Source organism: Hippichthys cyanospilos, chromosome 13 (genome assembly GCF_059441005.1).
Source record: "Hippichthys cyanospilos isolate Australia breed blue-spotted pipefish chromosome 13, RoL_Hcya_1.0, whole genome shotgun sequence".
Classification (NCBI taxonomy): domain Eukaryota; kingdom Metazoa; phylum Chordata; class Actinopteri; order Syngnathiformes; family Syngnathidae; genus Hippichthys; species Hippichthys cyanospilos.
Window position 1 is genome coordinate 14,728,084 of NC_142381.1, and position 20,442 is coordinate 14,748,525.

At 37.9% G+C, this 20,442-nt stretch overlaps 1 protein-coding gene across 1 annotated transcript in view; it reads right to left on the minus strand.

Annotated features, from left to right (window-relative positions):
- Nucleotides 1–943: 943 nt before the first annotated feature.
- The window catches only part of unc5a (unc-5 netrin receptor A), a 196,789-nt gene continuing 177,290 nt past the window's right edge, over nt 944–20,442 (minus strand). The window contains exons 12-15 of the mRNA XM_088432054.1: nt 12,121–12,270; nt 7,411–7,575; nt 7,146–7,324; nt 944–3,782 (exon numbers count right to left, since the gene is read on the minus strand). Coding sequence (XP_088288180.1) covers nt 3,617–3,782; nt 7,146–7,324; nt 7,411–7,575; nt 12,121–12,270 — 660 coding nt within the window. The 3' untranslated portion in view covers nt 944–3,616. The remainder of the gene's footprint in view (nt 3,783–7,145; nt 7,325–7,410; nt 7,576–12,120; nt 12,271–20,442) is intronic.

Below are 20,442 nucleotides of genomic sequence, written 5' to 3' on the forward strand. Positions count from 1 at the left end.
CCTGCGACGTATGAATTCCGATGAGGCCGAACAAGCTTGTCTATTTGTTTTTGGGCACTAACTTTATTATTCTTTTACAACGCACTATGCATCAGACTGTCAGAGCGCCACTAACTCTCCTCCCATCCCGGAGCACCACCCATTCCCCCACGATGCAACTTTTCTTAAAGGGCCAGCCTCGGTCTGTGTTGTCATGCATCTACTCACACCTTACCCTTCTCCCACACACCTCTCTCACTCACAGCCACAAGCGCAAGGCCTGTAAAAGTCGTTTGCCAAAAAGCCCTTAAGTCATGCCATAACTCCCGTTGATGTAGAATGACCATCAGTGGTTTAGTTTTAAGCAAAAGCGCCTTCATATGCGACTGCATTTGAGTATTAACAGGCTGTTAAACTGCTTCAGACTCCTCGTTAATACTGAGCATGGGCGTGTTATTGCAGTACATTGGGTAGGCGCTGCGGTAAAGTGATGGTCTTTTGGGGGGAAAAAAAAATAAAAAATCAAAGCTTTGAAGCCACAAAGTGAAGCGCGAAGATATTAAAACCCAACAGTAAAACCAAAAATTCTGTTACAATGTTACAGTGTTCCCTCACTACATCACCCTTTGGTTATTGCCGATTTTCATTGATGACCATAACATTTTATATTGCAGGTTTATGTTCATGCTATGTTATTTTTCTTGTCATTTTTCTTTTTTTTCTTTTAAGTCAGACCCAGTCGTTTTTTTTTTAAATTTTTCAACATTTAGTACATGGATTTTCTCGTCAAACCACACCCCATATATATATATATATATATATATATATATATATATATAGGTATATATATATATATATATATATATATATATATATATATATATATATATATATATATAGGTATATATATATATATAGATATATAGATATATATATAGATATAGATATATAGATAGATATATAGATATAGATATATAGATAGATATATAGAGAGAAAATAAGTCAGTCTAGTTGACGGATTTCAATTACTGGCCAAATTTGAACGTAACGCCCACGATAAACAAGGTAACACTGTATAACTTGAAAGCCATCAATTTAAATCATAAAATGTATCATGTAAAAATGTAATCTTAAACTTTGGCAATGCGCTTCCGTAATTGTAGTAGGGAAAAAGTCACAGTTTTACTTTTGATTAATTTTGTAGTGTTGTGACTCTTCTCACATTTTTCTACGTAACATTCCACTTGGAAAAAAAAACTTTTTTTTTTTTTAAAGTCTGAGTTGAGTAACACTAGGCTTTTATCTTCATCAAACGTGAACATAAAAACTTGTTTACTTTATTTGTTGTATTTTTCAATTGTGTCACTCTGGAAATGTTTATTTTCGACGAGGTGTGGCCGCATTACGGTATCGCGCTGTTGGGCTAGCGTTAAAACAAAGCATCGTCTATTGTGAAAGCACGCGGAAACATAAAAATACATTCCAAAAATCGGGACAATCGTAAAAAAGAGGCTCCGTCAGGGGGCTTCGGAGCATGCACCAGCTGTTTTGACTGAGTGTGTCTTCAATTGTGGAGGGGGTCTCTCTTAACAACTCTGTAGACATCACATGCAACCCTGAGGAGGAACGTACTCGCTCTCACACACACACACACACACACACTATGGCTGAATTGGGGATTGAACAAACGATTGCAGAAACGTGCTACTTGAGAAAAACGGCAAACCAAACATGGGTTGGGAAAAAGCACCCGAAAAAAAAAAAAAAAACGGGCCCTTATGTCGACGCAAGCCACCGCGTTATTTGCTCGACAAAAAGCACGTGTGCCTTGCCATTAACGCAATTAAAGGACACGTCACTTAGAGCAGTGACGACATGCGTCGTTTCCGAGGCCCCGCGGCGCCTTCGTTAGCAATGGCGTGTGAACCAACGTGCGCAAATGAACGAGTCCTCCCTTGCAAAAAAACACACATGGAACATTGACACAAAAGAGGAGAGGGGGGGGGGGGGTGTCCTCATTTGAACCTTCCTCCTTAATTGCAGGAAGCGATTTAAAAAGCTGAAGACCTTGAGATCCACTTCAGGTTTTTTTTTTTTGTCCTCACTTGCACTAGATTTCATTCCCGAAAATTCTTCCCTTCATTAAACAGAAAAGATCTGGAGAAACTGCTACCTAAATCACTGCCAGCGCAAGAAAAAAAAAAAAAAAAAAAGATGCTTTGACTTCTATCCTTCGATAGCAGCAAATGACTCAATATTTTCAACATAAATAAATCAGTAAAAAAAATGAACAGTTACCGTATGTCCCGTACCACGAATAAAAGCTTTTCATGTTCTCGAAAATGGACGGTGCCCAACATGCGTGAAAATTTTTACTGTGCGACTGATAAACTTTCATCTTGACTGACTGTATCGTTTCCCGCTGATGGAACAAACACAGTACGTACACTAACAGTGATAAAGCAGAGAATATTACGTAATACGTACAGTACGTACGCTAGGAGCAATAACCCGTTCGGAGAACATTTTGTATTATGAAGAGTATGTGCGCTGCGGTAATCCATTCAGAAAACATTGCCTACGTACGTTTATTGCCGACTGTACGCGCCTGTTATAACGTAAAGAGACCCAATAACTGCGACTGCGCTTAATAACGCGGTGCAGTGTATTTTGCGAAAAATACGGTGAATAAGATGAAATACCTGTTTGGGGACAACTAAACTCACTGAGCATTTGAATAAAATAGTAAATGCTAATCCTTAAAATGAAACTAGCAAGCTAGCTTGTAGTGTGCGTCAGCTAGCTACAAAAGCCACCAAATCAAAAGAAAAAAAAAAGATTTCTCCACAGGAAGTGTTATAAATGTTAATTAGTTGAATTTCATAATGACAACAGTAATATAGTGCCGCAAAGTTGTTAGCTAGCGCAGTGATCCCAAACTGTTTGGTACGATTTTTTTAGGGGGTTATCATATGCACCAAAAGTCCATTGAAAGTTTTGAGATCGCTGAACTGCTAGACCATTTCTAAATATTACTACGCACACTAGTACTTTATAAAATTCAACTAGTGAACATCAAAATGCGCAGATGTCACCTAGTGCACCAGTACGACCATTTGTTTTTTCTGCAAGTATGCAGAAATGACCGTTGCCATTTTCCTAGTGATCTGTACTGCATTTTCATTAAAAGTGAGGACAAAGATGGACCTTAAAATGGATATCAAGGTTATTGAATGCTCAAGGACTTTTCACATGTCAATTTTCAAATGAATGGCCATTATTGATTTGATTACATTTACTCATTCAATCCCAAAGACACATTTTTATGTGTTTTTTTTTTCTCCCTAGACATCTAGCTACTGTTTTTTTTAACCGGGGATTGAATGTCTGCACTCTTTGAAAAAAACATGTCTTTGGGATTAAAGTTCAGCACTACATAAGGCCTGGAATCATGTATGAAAAAATTTGAGTGGGGGCGGGTCTTGTTCTCTTTATGTTTTCAAGCGAGCCTCTCGAATGTGATTCTCTCAGTGGAACGAGTTAAAAATTGTCCTCCTACATGGATGGATGACAAAGCGACGGTTCCGACGGTCCATTTGGAATCCTTCCGGGCCGCCGGCGTTGTGCGCCCGGCCTGTTAGCACTCGCCGTCCGACACCAGGAAAATCATGGCCTCCTGCTTGCCGATGTCGGCCATGACGGCGGCCAACTGGTTGATGTTGCCGCTGTGGAAATGCTGCGCCTCCCACAGGTCCAAGATGGCCGAGGTGGGGCTCGCTTTGGACGCAAAGAAGCTCATGTGTCTGCACAACAATTACAGAAAAAAGGCTTGGATTAAATGAGTTTAGACCAAAAAAAATCGCAGGAATTTCCTCAACATTTGAACCGGTCGGAAAAAAAAATGTATAGTGAGGTCTTTTTTTTAATACATAAGATGTATAAAAGAATTATTATATATAATAATTATTATTTTTTTAATAAATATCTAATACATGTATCAAAAATAAAAAAAGTACCATGTTCAGTAACCTTTCTTTAAAAAAAACATTATAATAATCATTAAAAAAAAATCGCAACCATTTGCAAACAACTCATTATACATTATTACAACATCTAGAAAACGAAAAAGATCTGCATATACTTGTGTACAATAACTGCATGACATGCCCATTCCCTTTCTCATCATCTGTCCTCTCCAATGAAGGGCAAATTGTTCCAAAAATATTTTTAAAAACACTTCACATTATATGGTCTAGTTTTTGTAAAACAAGGCGTTTGTTTAAAAACAAAACAACGCCGTCTTATTGTACGTGACTGAAAAAACAAAAACATTACTAAAAAAGCTTTCCTTTGTTGTGTTTTTGTTTTTTTTAAACATTGTAGCTTGAAAAAAAATGCCTTACTATACCCGACGGATAAAGAGTAAAAAAAAAAAAAAAAGTTGGTAGGGTTTGGGTTTCCTTTACGTTTATATACCTTTCTATATAGTCTTTTTTTCCCAGATACTTTGTTTTACTATACAATTACTTAATAAGTAGTAATTTATTTTCAAATACCTTAATATACATGTTTCTTTTTTCATTTTAATCCTTACATTGCAAATCTTTATATATATAATTACTATTAAAAAAAAATCTGACTCAGGCTTTGGTTGTTGCTTTATTTAATTGTTCTTTTCTTGACAAAAAAAACCTTGTTTGCATGGTTGACATATATACATATACATATATACGCATATATACATATACATATATACGCATATATACATATATATATATATATATATATATATATATATACACGTGTGTGTGTGTGTGTATGTACGAGTGATGGGGTCTTTTAAAAGATTGACTTTTGACTATTATTTCCCTGAGACTTTCCACTAAGTTCTGTTTGAGCGTTGCGCATACTTTTTTGCAGGCACGTTGAATCGGGCTGGCGCATGTGCCATAAAACAAAAGTGAAAAGCAATTCTCATTTGAAGCCCAACAGCGGGCTTAAAAGCAAAAGCCCCATTCGTCTTTATTTGATGTCGAAATAGGTCCTAAATCCCATTTGGTCAAGCCCATACGGGTTTCTGGCGCTTCAAACAGTCGGAAGTGACCTTTTCCCTTTTTGGGCGCGCAACCTTTGGCCATCAAGCCCAATCAATGACAACAAAGTGGGCGTCCCAGTCGGCTCTCATTTGATGCGCACTCTTTCCTGATCCCCCCCGACAAACGCACTTGCACACACTGATAAGATTTCATTCGTTTTTTCTGCTGGCTGCAACAAACTCTCAAGGCGAGCGAGCGAGCGCGCAGTGCACTCCAAACACTTGCGCGGCACTAAGCCGCGGCGCGTTGGGACCTGAACGCAGCAGCCAATACTTTTCACCTTGGCAAAGGTCGCAAAGGCTCCATTACTTTACAAAGTTTGCCGTGACGAAGAATAAGAAAACGCAACGTCGTTTGTTCGGGAAACATTCCATTGTTGATTTTTTTTGTTTTTTTTTCAAGTTTTTTAAATATATTACTGATAGGTTGTTCCATTTCTTAATTTCAGTCTCTAAAGAAAAAAATGACTACTGTAAAATGTACTATATACATTTCATATGCATTTCAATGTGTATTTTCAATTATGTGGAGCGCATTGAGATGGAAATAAAGATGCCTTTACTAATTGGTTTATCTATGTAATTGTACTCTCTTGATAGTGTGTTCACTTGCGCTGTACTTGGTTACATGTTAGTGTAAAAATATTTAAAATCATTCATCCATTCATTCGTTGTCTAAATGCTGACCGGTAAGTCAAAAAGTCTTACTATACATGGCTTTTTTTTTTTTTTTTAAGGAATACTATAAATGTGTTTTGTTTTTTTTTTGACAAAAGAAATGCCTCATTACAGATGGTAGTAAGGAATACTATAAATGTTTTTTTTTTTGACAAGTGAAATGCCTCAATACAGAAGGTAGTTAGTTTTTGTTGACAAAAAAAAAAATCACTATATGCTCATAAAAAATGTTACTAAGTCAGAAAAAAACTATACTATGCTATACTTACTATACATGGTCATTTTAAAAAGCAAGTTGTTTCTACATGGTCTCTATACAGTGATAAGAAGCTTTACAATGCATGGACATAATAAATAAATAAATAAATAATTGTTTTTGGACAAAAAAAACATTTTTTAACAAAAGAAAAACAAAGTGTCTCTCCTTGGTCAATGAAAAAAGCCTTACTTTACATTGATGTGCGTGTGTGTGTTTTCTTAAAGGCCTTTCTATACATTGTCGTTTTTTTTCTCTTTTTTTCAGTAACAAAGTTACTCCACATCGTCTTTTATTTCATTAAAAAAAGCCTTAGTATACATTGATGTTTTTGATTCAATGATTACATTGAATCAATGATTACAATGATTACATTTTTTTCAATAAAAGGCCCTCCTATACATTGTCGTCATCTGACAAAAAAATAGCCTCAGATGTTTTTTTCTCTTATATAAGCGGCACTAGAAAATGGATGGATGTTTCTATATAGTCTCTCTCTCTCTCTCTCTCTCAATATATATATATATATATATATATATATATATATATATATATATATATATATATATATATATATATATATATATATTGCTTTTTTAAGGAAAATGTCAATATATGACAATTAAATTAAAAAAAGCCTTACAGTGACATTTTCATGGTCGTTTATAAAAGCCTTATTACGGTTGTTTTTTTCCAAAAAGAAATGAAAACTGCCATTATGCGGTCATTGAAAAATAAAAGCCTTATGATAGTACATGGTCATAAAAAGCCTTACAATGCATGGTCTTTTTTTTTCCAGAAATAAGCTTTACATTACAGTTTTTCCAGAAAAAATAAGGCTTGGTTGATTTATAAAAAAAGGCATATAAAAATCATAACCTCAGATAGTTGTTTTATTTTAACAATATGGTCATTAAAAAAAATAGAAGCCTTATTATGCCTTGTTGTTATTGCAGGAAAGAAAAGCCTTTAATACAAATGGTCAAGGAAAAAAAAAAAAAGCCTTACTCAGATGTCTTATTCGTCAAGCCTAAACTATCGTTGTTTTTTACAATAAAGCCATATTAAAGATTTTTGTTTTCAAAGTCATGCTCAATGAAAAAAAAGAGAAGCCTTGGTGATAAAAGGAGCATTTACCTCTCCAGCTTGAGTCTCTGCGCCAGCATCCTCCAGTCGGCTCCGTTGGGACACGGGGCGTCCAGGCTGCTGCAGATCTTTTGCCGAATGAGGTACGGGATCTGAAAGGCGCTGGGCCCGGCCAGGGCTGTGGCGTTGGTGTCTATTAGCAGGAACTCCGAGTCCACGGCCCGGGTGTCCTGTTTGGGGACGACCGCAATTAGCCGCGGTGGAAAAAGCGCGCGCGGCGGCGGCGAAGAGCGTCCGACTCCTCCGCCCGCGTTACCTTGGCGATGTTAAAGTCAAGGCTGAAGCTCTGGCCTTCGCCCTCCACCTGCCACACGCACAGCTGGCAGGTCAGCTCGCAGGTGTTGAGGCTGAGGCGCTCCAGAGTGAAGGTGCAGTGGAGGTACCGTTGGGAACCGTTCCAGATGTGGTAGAACGGGATCTCCTGCAGCAAGAGCATTTACCATTCCATCTACCTTTGTCCTCACTCGTAAGGCGATTCAGCTTCATATAACTAGCGATACATTTTTCACTGTGATATTAGCACATCTTTTGACAAACTCATTCAATCCCAAAGACGTGTTTTTACGTTTTTGCAAAGTCCAGGAAATCTCATGCACTTAGTTGATTTAAAAAAATAAATAAATAAATATTATATATATATATATACACACACACATATATACAGTATATGCATTTAAAACCAAAGAGCGACATTTTTACAAGTTTCCTGACATGAAAAGATTGACTGAAGAATAGTTGTTTTGTTTTTTTTGCATTGTTAATTTGAATGTATGTCCTTTGTTAATAAAGGGATGAAAATGAAACCATGTTTTTTGTGGAAATATAAATCATTGATTAATTGACTTGCACCATTATTCACCAGTGCGCGCCACTTTTTTTTTTTTTTTTTTTTTTTAGAGGAAAACATCCCGATACTGTCCCTATATTGAAAAAAAATGAAGCTTTATCATACATGGTCATAAAATAGCCTTAGTATTCATTGTGGGGTTTTTTTTGACAAAAGCCTTGGCATGGTCATTTTTTGGACAAAAAAGACATTTTTTTTTACTAAAAAAAAAAGGAAAACAGTCACTGCATGGTGAATTTTTAACTCATTCAATGCCAGCTGTTTTCAGACATTCCTTTACCCAAATATTATAATATTTCTGTAAATAAGGAACTGTGATTGGATGTCTGGACTCTGTCAAAACATTTAAATGCATCTTTGGGAATGAGTTAGTTGTAAAGCTAATTTTTTTAAGTTTGTGTACAGTACCACTAGTACTGAAATGTAAAGTACTGAATATTTTTGAGTCAAATATTCTTCAAATGTGTAAATATATTCTAAAATAAAATACGTGCATTCATTCTCAAGTCATTTTTTGGGGGGGTGGAGTTTTTGATAAGCCTCACCTACATGATGAATTTCATGCTTTTTATGCTTCAATTTTCATTAAAAAAATGAATAAATAAACACAATAAAACAATATTATGGCCTTGGATATTTGAAGGTTAAATGGACCAAACCTGACAAAAACTTATGTCACTGACAATAATATACGTTGAGGTGCCTATTTTAGAGATGTAAAAAACATTGTATTTTCCAGGGAATGTTGTACGCTTGCTTGGAAATGTATAGTGCTGCACATTACACAAGTACCAGAAAAGTAGCGGTGTACCTCACCATTGAAGAATGACTCGATACCACTTCTTTTTTTAGTACTGTATTTTAGGAGTGACAGTAACGGCTGGCTTCAGGCAGCAATCTGTGCGTCTGCAGCCTCGCAAAAAGCCTCACTCCCTTGAGCTTCTGAGTGAAAAGGAAATGGCCACAAGCTTTGCACTCAGCTGCAGCACGTCGGGACAACATGACACGGAGATGTGGAAACAGATGCAAGCCAAACCAAAATATACAACAAAGTACCGTATTTTCCGCACTATAAGGCGCACCTAAAAGCCTTCATTTTTTAAAAAAGCTGATGGTGGGCCTTATAATCAGGTGCGCCTTATATATATGGATCAATATTGAGATTGGGATCCATACACGGGGAATGAAGTGATGAAGTAAGCTTTACCTGTTTCTTTTGTGTGTTTACAGTTGAACAAGGCTGGTCATATTGACATTGAGTTAGCATGCTATTGAAAGTTATTATTGTTATTACTTTGAGTATTGATATATTGTGATTGAAAAAGTTTTAAGATATGTCATTAATTGAGGGTGTGCCTTATAATCCGGTGCGCCTTATACATGGAAAAAGTTTTAAAATTTGTCATTGAGGATGCTCATTATAATCCGGTGCACCTTATAGCGCGGAAAATACGATAAGTATAAATGTACAGTATATCTCTTGTAAGGCTGTAGATATTGAGACTGGTATTAATTCAATTTTATACATACATCTACATACAGTATTATCTGCACTATGAGGCGCACTTTCAATGAATGGACTATTTTAAAAGAGTTCTCATATATAGGACGCACCGAACTATACGACGCATAGAATAGAAGCTATTCAAGTTGTTGGCAACTTAGCATTTTCGTCAATTAAACTGCCTTTGGAAAGGTAATCCGTCTTGCCAGGCGCTCCTAGCTAGTGGCTAATTCATGCTAGAGGCTGCGCTAAAGCACAATAAAATTCCAGCATAAGGACGTTTTTTTTAGCTCCTTGAAATGACAATTGAAAGTGATTTCAGAAAAAACTTTTTTGTTTGTATCAAGTTGCGACTCGTGAGTCTCCCGCACCAACAGGAAGTGCAGTATAAACTCAGATATCCTTTCCAAGAACAACTTCAAAATAAACCTTCGTGTATAAAGCAGTGTATTAGCGTTCATACAGTACATTATTTGTCATGGTAATGTTTGTTTTGAAACCTCACTACACTTGTTTTACTCTCAGAGCAGTAACGAGCAGTGAATTTTCCTGCGTATTCCATTGCCAAAAACCAGCGAAAAGAACAAAAATCTCGTTGCCCTCCTAATAGCTACTGTGAATTTTTTCATGACAAGCAAATGATTGCATTTGAAGCTCCAATTACTCAATAGTGCTATTAGATGAGTTCAGCACTCAGCTACTAACTACGTAGCTACATTCAACTCATTATGTAAAAATAAAACATCATTTACTGTATAAACACATTGTAAATGTACAGTCTGTTTACTATGGAAGAGCATGCATGGACTCATGCAGAAGTACTGCAAAATGTTAAATCTTGGCCCAAAATAAACGTCACTCAGGTTAATCTCTGATTAATTATTAATCGCTTGATGGAGAGGTGTCTCCTAAGACTTTTTTCCCTCCCTCTCGTGTATGCATGTAAAGTAAGTCCTTGCTACCGTCTAACAAAAAAGGCAGGAAGGGTGTGCTTCCTGGAATGTATTCAAAGCAGATGATTCCGACATCTTTCTCTCTGTTGCTCCATATTCATGCCTCATACGCATACCCCAAGAGATCACGGCAGTGAAAAAAAGAAAAAGAGCGGAGAAAAAATAAAAACATGGCACACTAACTCATTCCTTCACCTTCTCTTTATAATAACGGCTGACACGAAGTGGCCGCAGTACATGCAAATGACCAAGGAGAGGCGCTGTTACCCAGCTGGACAGATGGTGCGGGGAAAACAGGTGAAATACACTAAAGTCCTGTTGGGGCCCCTGGGGGGACTAAAGGCCTTTTTTTTCTCTCCCTCCCCACCGCACTGCTGTGAGGGAAGCACTTCCAAATAAGCAGGCTGAGTCCACAGGAAGATTTTGTGCAGGGTACAAATGTTAGCGCTGTGCTTGCCTGGCACATCCTGGCCTTTCTCTACAGGGACTCCAACTTGCAGCCAGGACATTTTCTAGTTCCCTTTGAACTAGCCTCGACGGGCCGCAGCGAACCTGAGCTCCCAGATATTTATTTTCCTTTGAAGATGCAGCAACTGGGATAATCAATGGGCTCGCAGCTTTGGGTCACCGCACTGACTGAGCGCCAATGTGGACGAGTCAGTGGACAATAACATGCACTCCGAGTGGCACACATCAAAAAAGGTTCAATCGACTCAGCTAGAAGTTGTGCGCCGTCCGGCTGAAAACACATCAAACACTCTTCACCAGCTCAACTGGGGCAACAAGAAACTTGAGATTTAAAAGAAATAAAAACAAACAAAAAAAATCCCGATTGATCGTTTTTTCGGGGATAAACCGATTATCGGCGAGGTCGATTATTGGCATCAGACTTAAAAACCAAAAACAAACGAAAAAAACCTGAAGTAAATCAGTTCATAACCGAAAATATCAGTAAAACTTCAGCTCCTAATTTTTGCATGTTATATGTACATTTACTTAAAAAAAAAAAGCAACATGAATCCAAACCTGAAAAGCTGTTTGATTCTAAAAGATAATTGAACAAAGTTAAGTGTTGGAATTTGTATTTTATTATAATGATTTGAATTCTGATGCCAATATCCTCTCGCTTACTAAAACATATATCAGTTATTGGGCTTGACTACTAGTAATCTTAATTGGCCTTGGAAAAAAACATATGGTGCACTTTCTATTTTGGTCTTTTTTTTTTTTAAGAGAATCCTCTAAGGTGAGAAAATAGGGCTTTTGTTGTTTTTCAGTTTTTTCTTTTCGTTTATATAACCACTTTAAATACCAGTATAACCCAATTTGGTTCAATAACTTCCTGAAAATGATGATTTATTTATTTAGAAACAAACAAACAAACAAACAAAAAACCCAAGCCAGATTAAACTTCCTTGTGGGCCAGTTCGAGCCCGTGGGCCACACTTTTGACACCTCCGGTGCAGACAGACTAGTTGACCATGGGCGCTCATTTATAATCACAAAAGAGCTCCGAAGCGCTTTTGTTATTTGTCTTTCATTTTTCGAAACAAAGATTTTTACAACGATATTTATGGGATGACCTTGGAAGAAGGCTTCTATTAAATTACTTGCTTGTGTTGGGATTGTGAGAACCCTCTAGTCTCCACGCCCGCTACCAACCTGGTAGCCGGCTAGCAGTTTGCTCCTCCAGTGGGCCTGGGGCATGTCATGGATGGACAGGCGTAGGTTGTGGTAGCTGTCTTTGAAAAGTAGGATGTGAGGCTCGTCAATCAGCCGACCCCCGAGCTGCCTCTCCATCTGCATCACCTCCTGATGGGAAAAAGATGACAGACAGCATTTGCATTAACACAGAGAAGGACCAATGATGGGAATCCTCATTCATTGCAGGGGAAAATGTTCCAAAACGCGACTTCAAGCTTTCTGTATTATTCTATGGGTTACAGATGATAATGTTACAGTAGGTTCAAGCAATGAAGAACATTCAATAAACCTGAAAGAACCTGTTTGCTCTCCTTCCAGTCTGGTTAAGGATCCTTTCCGCTCCTCATTTATTCATTTGGGTTGGCCCTAGGTACAAAAGCCATTGCTGCCCTAAAGGGTTGGGGGAGACATCTGGCAACAATGTAAACACTCAGTTTATGATAGTGGGGAATGCTGCTATCTTCTTCCTCAAGAACATCAGGAGCAACCTTATTCCGCTTTTGTCCTTTGGTCAGGAGCACGGCGCCTGTCTGTTTTTTTTTTTTTGACAGCTTCTTCACAAACAATTGTAACAGGAAACATTCATCCATACAAATCTACCAGTATACTTATTGCAGAAAACAAACTAATCTACCAATGTATTGTTTTACTACATGAAATAAATTTGGCAGAAGTGTCCAACTCATTTTTATCGTGGGTTATTGTGGTTATAGATTTATGTTTCATAAATAATAATTAAAAAAACTATTAATATGATCAACAAATATTGGCATATTGTTAAAAAAAACAGATGGATGGATGGACGACTATTGAAGGGCCATAATTTGTTGATTTAATTGGCCAGGTCATTGCCTGGTAAGGTCAGTGAAGGTTTTTACTATCAACCGAAAACATGTTGTTGGTCTATTTGACCCAATTTGGCTTATTTTTGACCAAAGTGTTTTTACAGGGATTTGTTTTGTGATTTCAACCAACTTCAACTATCTATCTGCTGGGTCAAACAAAAAAATTGCGTGAAAAATCTACATCTATTATGAAAACAACACAACATTTTGAACGGCGTAAATAGATTTTTGTGACACTGTAGGTGTCAGATATCCTGCGGATGTGTGTCGGGTTATTGTTCCCGCAGAGACATGCATGAGCAAAGCGTGAGGAAGGGCGCTGCACATCCTAAAACGGGAAGATCGCAGCTCTGCATGCAGCCACAGCAGGCAACACCCACTTGTCTCCACAAAGCTTTAATGTCACCACAAGGTTGGTCCCCGCCACCCTCACACACACACACACACACACACACATTTCACAAGATGTTTTCAGCTTCCAGCATTAGCATGCAACACACCGCAGCCATGCAGGACTGCTAGTTGGGCTACCTGGCTTGTGATGAAGAAAGCGCACAAGCCATTAGTCAATTGCTCATTGTTCCCGCATGGCGAATCATCTTAATTTCATTTTTGTTTGTGTGCCAGGAGATATTTGTAAAGACATGATGAATATTTTAATCTCAGCGGGGGTTCTCCAGGAAATCTTTTCTTTGTTTTTTTTTTGCATCTGAATGACCATCTGCAACAGGGTGATGAAAAGCGCGACCTTTACGACTCATTTACTTAAGCTAGTCGCTTTGAGGGATCTGATACTTTTAAAATGATGTCAGTGGATCCGATTATGAAAAGTGAACAGAACTCTAAAATTATGCATTTTATAATTGGTCTCGCTGTTTGGCAGCAGAGGACAAATGTGAAAGACTCCCAAGCCACAACACAATTTGGTACACCAGGATAGCCTAGGACAAAAGCAAAAAAAAAAAAAAAAAAAATGTCCAATTTACTCATTCAATCCCAAAGAAATGTTTTTACGTTTTAAAAAAGTCCAACACATTCAATCCAAGGTACTTATTAACATACAGTTCATTTTTTTCTAAGCGTTTGGCTCAAGGAGTGTCTGAAAATAGTTGGTACTCAATGAAATACTATAACAATAAATTAGTTCAGGTAATTAAGTACACTTTTTACACAAATTTTATTTTTTAAATATAGGTTACTATATTAAGTAGTAAAAGTAACTTAATAGATTAAATGACTTATATATACTATTTATTGCTATCAAATTAAAAAAAAATTAATTGGAACAAGAATTAATGTTTTGCTAAATTGTGCTTTACAAACTTTTATGCTTTTGGTTAAAGGGTGATGAAAAAATGTCTTAGTAAGTAGTTAGTAAGTAATTATTGATTTAAGTACTAAACTGATCAATTACTTTAGTACTTAAGTACCAAAAGTAACTGATTTAATACCTTAATGATAATACCAAAAGTAAACATTGAAAAGGAGTATCTAGAAACTAGAGATCCCTTAATTCCTGTTCAAATTAAATAATTAGAGTATTCTTTATTTTCAAATTAAAAGCAAATGAATTGAAACAGGAAATAATTTATTGAGAAATTGTGTTATAGAAACCTTTCAGGTTTTTGACATTGACATTGGCTGTCGCGATTAAGTAAACAGATTCTCGGGATATTAACATTTAGAAAGCCGACTACACTACAGTACATGTCAAATCAAGCACTTTTTCGTCCCGCCACCAGGGGGCACTGTTTCCCACATGTTTGCATGCCAAAAGCCTCAGCTTTTTTCACTCTAATATATTATTTACCAGTGTGAAATGGCATTGAGTTTCTCGTCTGATTCCTAATAAATACCGTCATTTGAGGCCCATTTTGAAAAATCTTCCAAATTTATTGGAATAAATTTAGTTTGAAATGACTGAATTTTGACCACTAATTCATTAAAATTTGCTTAAAAGTAAATAAAATGCTTGGTTATAAGTCAGCTTCATTTTTTTTTTTCATTGGTTTGCACTCAGCAAGCAAGTTAGCTGTGTTAACCTGTGTGCCATTTGTTTTAATTATTTACTTTATTTATTTATTTTAGTTTATTATTATTTGTAAGTATCAAGGCTTGAAGCCTTGTTTATATACTGCTTGTTTAAAAAAAAATAAAGGGCAATAAATAGACGTGTTTGACCAAATTGTGATTTCAATATTGACCAAAATAATCGTGATTATTATTATTATTTTGGCCATATTCGTGCAGCCGTAGTTTGATTTTAAAAATCCATAGGGAAAAAAAAAAAGAAAGTCAGCCTCAAAGTAAGAGAGGAAACGAATAGCAATTATTTCATTTTTTCACACCGCTCAGCCCAAGCGCATCCCTTTGATTGGCCAATGTTATGATGTCAAGGAAGACATCATTGAAGTGGGAAATGGGATTTACTTCTCTGTGAACAACACAGATTCAATTTGCTGCCCTCTTTCCCCAGAACGATCCAACCCCGTAGCAATCATAATAAGGAGGCCGTTAATTATATTTTGGGAATGTCTACCTGCTTTTGTGATCCCCCTGAATAAGCGCTTTTCAGCTGGGCCCGAGTGGGGAATTTCCATGTTTGCTTTGTGCATTTCTAATTCCGCTGTTTGCCTTGCGCTCAATCGACTTGTTAACACGGATCGTGTTCCCCAGAGGACCTCCGCGCGTTCGCCCGCATTTTTTATTCCTCTCGCCCGAGCGCAAAAACATACCCGCGTAGTACGTCACGATGGACGTAAGCAGCCGCAGGTCGCAGCTTTTGTACCGCGCGGAAAGAAGATTGTGATGACGTCCAGACTGAAGATGCCAAACGATTACTCAGAGGCCTAATGGCTTAATAACAGGGGGTGCGGCGTGTCCTCCTTCGAATGAAAAGCCCTATGCTATTACTGGTCTTTCGCTGACAAAAGGCACATTATGAGACTTCAAGACAAGTCTATTCAACGCACTTGTTAAGCACGATTATTTGTCGAGTGGAATTAGCTTTTCAAATCACGCCTGGCGGACTTTGATCGGGCCCCCGATCTATAGTGGGAGATGTATAGCAGTGGTTCTCGACCTTTTTTCAGTGACGTACCCCCTGTGAAATATCTTTGCAGCCGAGTACCTCTTAACCAGTGCAAAACATTTTGGGGTTAGGAAAAAAAAGACTTAAAACATGCCGTCAGTGTCTGATTTATTAAACTTTAGACACTTTCAAACTTCATTTGTATTCGTCCACAAAAAATAATCAACCTAAAGTGTCCTCTTTTGGATCACAGAAGAAATCTGGGATCAAAAAGAAATAACTTCATCATTAATAAATTTTTTTCCACAAAAAAATACCAATATAAAGTGTAAGACCCCCCCCAAAAAATTATAAATAGATGTTTTTTCACAAAAAATAATCAACATACAGTGTAAATAAATTAATACATTCTAAAAAAAGATTTGTCCACAGAAAAAAATATTAAACACAAAGCGTCCTGTTTTGGTGTTACAGAATTGCACAAAAATAAATCATTAATTTAATTATTAGTAAATATCCAATAGTCAACATAAAGTGTCAGACCTGTTCTAAAAAAGAAATAATTATAAATAAATATTTGTCCACAGATAAATATTGAACTTTTGCGATCATAGTAGAGATGTGTTCACAAAAATAAACCATTAATTTAATTATTCATAAATATTTCCCCTGCCAAAAAATATTCAACGTGAAGTGTCAGACCTGTTCTCAAAAGGAAATAATTATAAATAAATATTTGTCCACAGAAAAATATTAAACTTTTGCCATCATAGTAGAGATATGTTCACAAAAATAAATCATTAACTTGACAGGTAACGAGAGATGACACGTAACAACTTGGCTTGAACCGTTCTAACGCGAGGGAGAATCTAGAATCTATTTTACAATAATGAAATTGAATAACCCACTGAAAATAAAAAATGTTTTAGGAACCTGAAACAATGAATTAATTAAGCATTTTTACATGTTTGTTTCTTTAATTTAAAATCTGGCGTACCCTTTGAAGTTCCTTCAAGTACCCCCATTTGAGAAGCGCCGATCTATAGGCCTGTTAGCAAGACCGCAGTACATGGAATGCCAATGTCGGCGTTATCAAAATCTTGCTAACAGGATGCATACTAACTCACCTGTCTATCTGTGTGCGCGCGGCCGATGCAGCGAGATTAGCATCAAACAAGCCCCCCCGACACGTGATTTTACTGAAGGGCAAGGCAGCCCTTTACACATGTGACCGCGTCCTTGGTTTAAAACAACCCTGCTGGGCTTGTATGTAGAGCGCAGATCCGGCATATGCTCTGGACCGAGAGAATAATGGCCCTCTTTACGCCCCATTATCCTGTTAACAAATGGCAGCGCGAGAGAGCTAATAAATGAGAAGCGAAATTTGACCGGATTATTAGCTCATTCTACAGGGGGGGAAAACAATGCACGCTTTTTAATTAGTTCATCAAATCATGCATTAATCACAAAGGCAGATACAAACAGTTTGTAGTTGATGACCATCGCGCCCTGAAAATAGATGACTAGAATGGCGGTGTTTTCAACAAATTTATATTGGCGATCGGGCCAAACGAATCATAACGTTGGTAAATTTACCCACACTCTTCAAAAAAAGACAACCGCAGCTCACCTGAAGATGAATATTCATTCAAACTTGTTTTTTTAAAAATGGGAGAAAAACTAAATATCAAGGCAGAAATGAGCAGGATGTGCTCACCAATTGACTAGTGTGGAATTTGAAAACATAATTTATACCTCCTGAGACTCAGCCTATTTATTTGTGTCCACTGGAGAGGACATTGGTTTTTGAGCTATTTCTGTTGATTCATTGGCGCTACCTTATGAGTGTGCTTGGTAGAGGTCATTCTGGCCTTTCCAGTCATGTCTCATGCTTTTGGATGAGATGCAATCCACTTTGCTGTCTTGCTGAGACAAAATGGACTCAACAGTGGACACAAATAAAAAGGTTGTGTCGCAGGAGGATGTAACGTTACAATCAAGCCAATTATACCAGTTTTCGCTGCAGTAAATGGAATTGATTGATAACATACATCCTCCTGAGAGCCAATCATTTGTGTCCACTGTAGTGGACATTGGTTTTCGGTCTATATCTTTTATGACTCTTTGGGAGAACCCTACTAAGTGTATAGAGGGAATCCTGGCCTTTCCAGTGATGTCTCATGTGTTTGGGTGGGATGCAATCCACTTTGCTGTCTTCCTGAGACAAAATGGACACGACAGTGGACACAAATTCAATTCCTGTGTCTCAAATGATGAAACGTTAAAATAAAGCCAATCATACAATTTTTTTACTGTATTAAATGAAATTGATAACATACATCCTCCTGAGAGCCAGTCTATTCATTTGCGTCCACTGAAGTGGACATTGGTTTTCGGTCTATAACTTTTTTGACTCATCGGGCCAACATTGTAAAGTTTTAGTGTGCTAGGTAGAGGGAATCCTAGCCTTTCCAATGATGTTGGGGTGGGATGCAATTCACTTTGCTGTCTTGCCGCGACAAAATGGACAAAACAGCGGACACCGAAGAAAAGACACTGGAGGACAAGCTGTCATTGATTGATTCTGCAACTGTTTTTCTAGTGTTATAGGAATATTTGCTTTAGCAACAGGTTATTTCCAGTATTTACTTGGTGCTGTGAAGGCATTCTTGTGTATTTTTTTTTTTTAACATATCACTTTTTAGGGTGAAGACAGGCGGGTTCAGTCGAGTCCCCCTGACCCCGTCAAAGTGCGGCAACATTAAAATGCATGAGATGGCCGGCAAGTTCATCCGGTGCAGGAGATGCGCTCCTTTTGTTCTGACGGAATCGGAGATAGCAACCGCGGGGCGTGTGCGAGGACTACGAATCCGAGAATCCGACAGAGGCGAGACCACCCCCTGACATTCAATGAGGTTGGCTAAGGAAGGGAGATGGAGTGAAAAGAGAAGAGAGACACAGGCGGCTTAACATTTGTGTCTCCGGGTCACTGGAGTGGCCGGCTTTAGTAGGAGCGATAACGGGATTACTGCAATCACGGCCGCAGTTTTCTATGACTTCACCCCCACCCCCCCGCCGACGCTCAGCCTCCCCCTCATCCTCTTGGCTCGGACCGGAGCCGGGACGGAGATGGACTTGGGCCTGCCTTCATCGGGGAACAAGAGACACTCATACAGCTAATCTCTTCAGGCTGCTGCTGACAGAAAGAGGTTAGCGGCTGCAGCAAACGCAGAAAGGCCCGCTCTAAACAAATCAAAGCCATATATAAAAAAAAAAAAAAAAAAAGCCCGGGATTAAAATATTGCTCTCCCCTCAGAGCAAGCTCTTTTAAATGTTGTCTATATATTGTTGCGTGTAATAAAGTGATTAACCTAACAAACTCAGACGGATTAGAAGCAGCGTTTGATCAGTTAGTTTAGTCAAACTTACACATCAGAGACAGCGGGACAAACAGTCAAGCTTTCAACTTGAAATCCCGGCCCCTCCCTTCTCAGCGAGTCCTGCCGGTGATCCGTTTTCATAGTTTTCATAGCAAATGTATTTGTAGCTGGAGAAAACTCTGACAACGTGGGCTCCATAAATCAGCGTGCTTGTCAGCGGGATACGACAGGCTTTTCCTCTCATCAGTCTGAGCCGCAGTGGCCGAGCACGCCGCAGTCAAAGTCTGACTAATAACTGCAAATACAAGGGACTTGTCTGCTTGCTTATAAATGTTCCGCTCGCAACGAGTCGCGCGTTGGGCTTGATGAATCGCAGCATGCGAGAGCACTAAAAGATTACGGGAAAACAATATCTCAGCTGCTCTTATTTTAACTTCTTGACAATAGCTTGACGAGATCTGGAAAAAATACAGCTGTCACATTTGAGAAGAAAAAAAAAAGTCACTTATTAATGCTCAAACTAGCGAGTAAATTATTGCCGAATGCAAAATCATTGCAAGGGGTCAAAGTGTGTACCAGTTGAGGACATCTGTTCAGCAGCCATTACACGACGGAGCGTACATTTTAACGAGCTAAAGACAATGAGACAATAAGCCGAGCGCATTAAACTCATTACATGAAAATTGATTAAAGTGTAAATTCTGGGTGCTAATACGGGAGAGTTCCCGCAAATATCAGAGAACACAATCAAATGTAGCTCGTAAAAACACTTTATTTATCGGTGAAATATGAGAAGTTTGCTAGGGTGTATTCATTAAACTTATCAGTTCCTATTGGATTATGATTTAAAAAAAGATAATCAAACTTTGAACTTTGAAAGTACTGAAGGTTTATCATTAGAGGGCAATTTTCATCCATCCAAATCATCTACGAGTAAATATCCATCCATCCATTTTCAATAACTGATTATATTGACAAGCGTGGTCGGCTTGCTAGTGCCTATCCCAGCAGACTTTGGGCAAGT